The 1,295-nt window shown below is 38.2% G+C and overlaps 1 protein-coding gene across 3 annotated transcripts; it reads right to left on the reverse strand.

The window, feature by feature from the left end:
- Nucleotides 1-1,295, reverse strand: LOC115995110 (heavy metal-associated isoprenylated plant protein 27-like). 3 transcript variants are annotated; one of them, XM_031119546.1, is made up of 2 exons: nucleotides 1,120-1,295; nucleotides 1-662 (listed from the first exon to the last, which is right to left on the reverse strand). In XM_031119546.1, the coding sequence occupies exons 1-2, from the start codon at nucleotides 1,207-1,209 to the stop codon at nucleotides 270-272; spliced, it is 483 nt and encodes a 160-aa protein (XP_030975406.1). In that variant the 5' UTR covers nucleotides 1,210-1,295; the 3' UTR covers nucleotides 1-269. The 3 variants fall into 3 exon arrangements, with proteins under 3 accessions (XP_030975406.1, XP_030975407.1, XP_030975408.1); XM_031119547.1 differs by having other exon boundaries at nucleotides 1-744; nucleotides 1,120-1,212; XM_031119548.1 differs by having other exon boundaries at nucleotides 1-747; nucleotides 1,120-1,178.

Below are 1,295 nucleotides of genomic sequence, written 5' to 3' on the forward strand. Positions count from 1 at the left end.
TTTCATAAAGTTTGATAGTCCCAGCCTCCATGGCAATATATATACACATCCATATCCATAATCCAAAAAAAAAAAAAAAAAATTACAAGCACCACCTTTGATAAATAGTTATATGTACACAGGCAAGGCAACAAAGGAGGAGTTTAGTAGGGATGTTTATACAATCATTTTCAGTGTTTAAGCATCACAATACTTTTTTTTCACAATATTTTTAACTAATCCATATTTCTATAAATACTTAAACAATGATTTTAATCCCTAATCAAACGTCACATGACTACACACGCATCGGGGTTTTCATCGCTAAACGCCGTCGTGTACTTGACCTCCATAGAACTGGCACGTGCGAGAGAGGAAGACACTGGATCATCCAGCACGTTCCGCACGTACCCAGGTGGGGCCTTCCTATCATACGCGCCTGGCGCGTAGGGGTGAGGGACAACACCGTAAGGCACGTAGGGCCACAACTCAGCTGCCTTCTTCCCCGTCGTTCGATGTCTGACACGTTCCAACACCTTCTTGGGGTCTACGTACCCAATCACCGTTAGCTTGTTCATCTTCGGGTCCACTTTCAGCTGTGTCACTCCTTTCATGCCTTCCACCGATTTTTTCACCCTCCTTTCGCAACCTTCGCAGTCCATTTTCACCTTTATCTCCACCGTCTAATATCATCAACAAAAGGTTTTGCATCGCTATCATCACAATCATGTTATACAACAGATTTCACTTCACACTTGCTGAAATCTGCTGAAATTAATAGTCGACTGTGAGTGTTGAAGAAAAAATAGTAATTATAAGTTTATGATTGTATTAATATCATTACTATCATGCTAATAATATAATTTTTTCACAATAACTAGTGTTTGAGTTATATAAAAAATAAATGATAGGTTTATTAATGTCCACTGTTAATGGGGGATTACCTTAGCCACTGTGAAAGAAACTGTGTTAGTTACTTTGTGCTATCCTTAACACTCATACAGGTAGTTTTTTTTTTTACAGAATAAGATTAGTAATAATATCCAAATTAACAAGCTAAAAGTACTGAAAAACAAGAAATATATATATGGTGAAGATGAAGCAAATATTGGAATGGTGTTTAGAGTTGTATGTATATACCTGAAGTTGCCTGCGTTTTTTGAGCTTATTGCGACTGTGACCGTGCCAGTCACAGTCACAGAGTTCGGAGACCATATCCAGAATACCCATCACTGAGACAGCTTAAAACGCCAAAAGGGTTCAAAGTGATTCAAAGATGATTCCAACAGAGAGGACGTTAGATGAGTTTTTAGGAA

Source organism: Quercus lobata, chromosome 6 (assembly GCF_001633185.2).
Source record: "Quercus lobata isolate SW786 chromosome 6, ValleyOak3.0 Primary Assembly, whole genome shotgun sequence".
Lineage (NCBI taxonomy): Eukaryota > Viridiplantae > Streptophyta > Magnoliopsida > Fagales > Fagaceae > Quercus > Quercus lobata.

What these genes read in the sequence shown, in the direction of transcription:
- LOC115995110 (XM_031119546.1), bottom strand. Translation starts at nt 1,209, where the DNA reads ATGGGTATTCTGGATATGGTCTCCGAACTCTGTGACTGTGACTGGCAC. An exon ending in AAAAACGCAGGCAACTTCAG is followed by an intron (nt 663 to 1,119) that starts GTATATACATAC and finishes TGATGATATTAG; the next exon opens with ACGGTGGAGATAAAGGTGAA.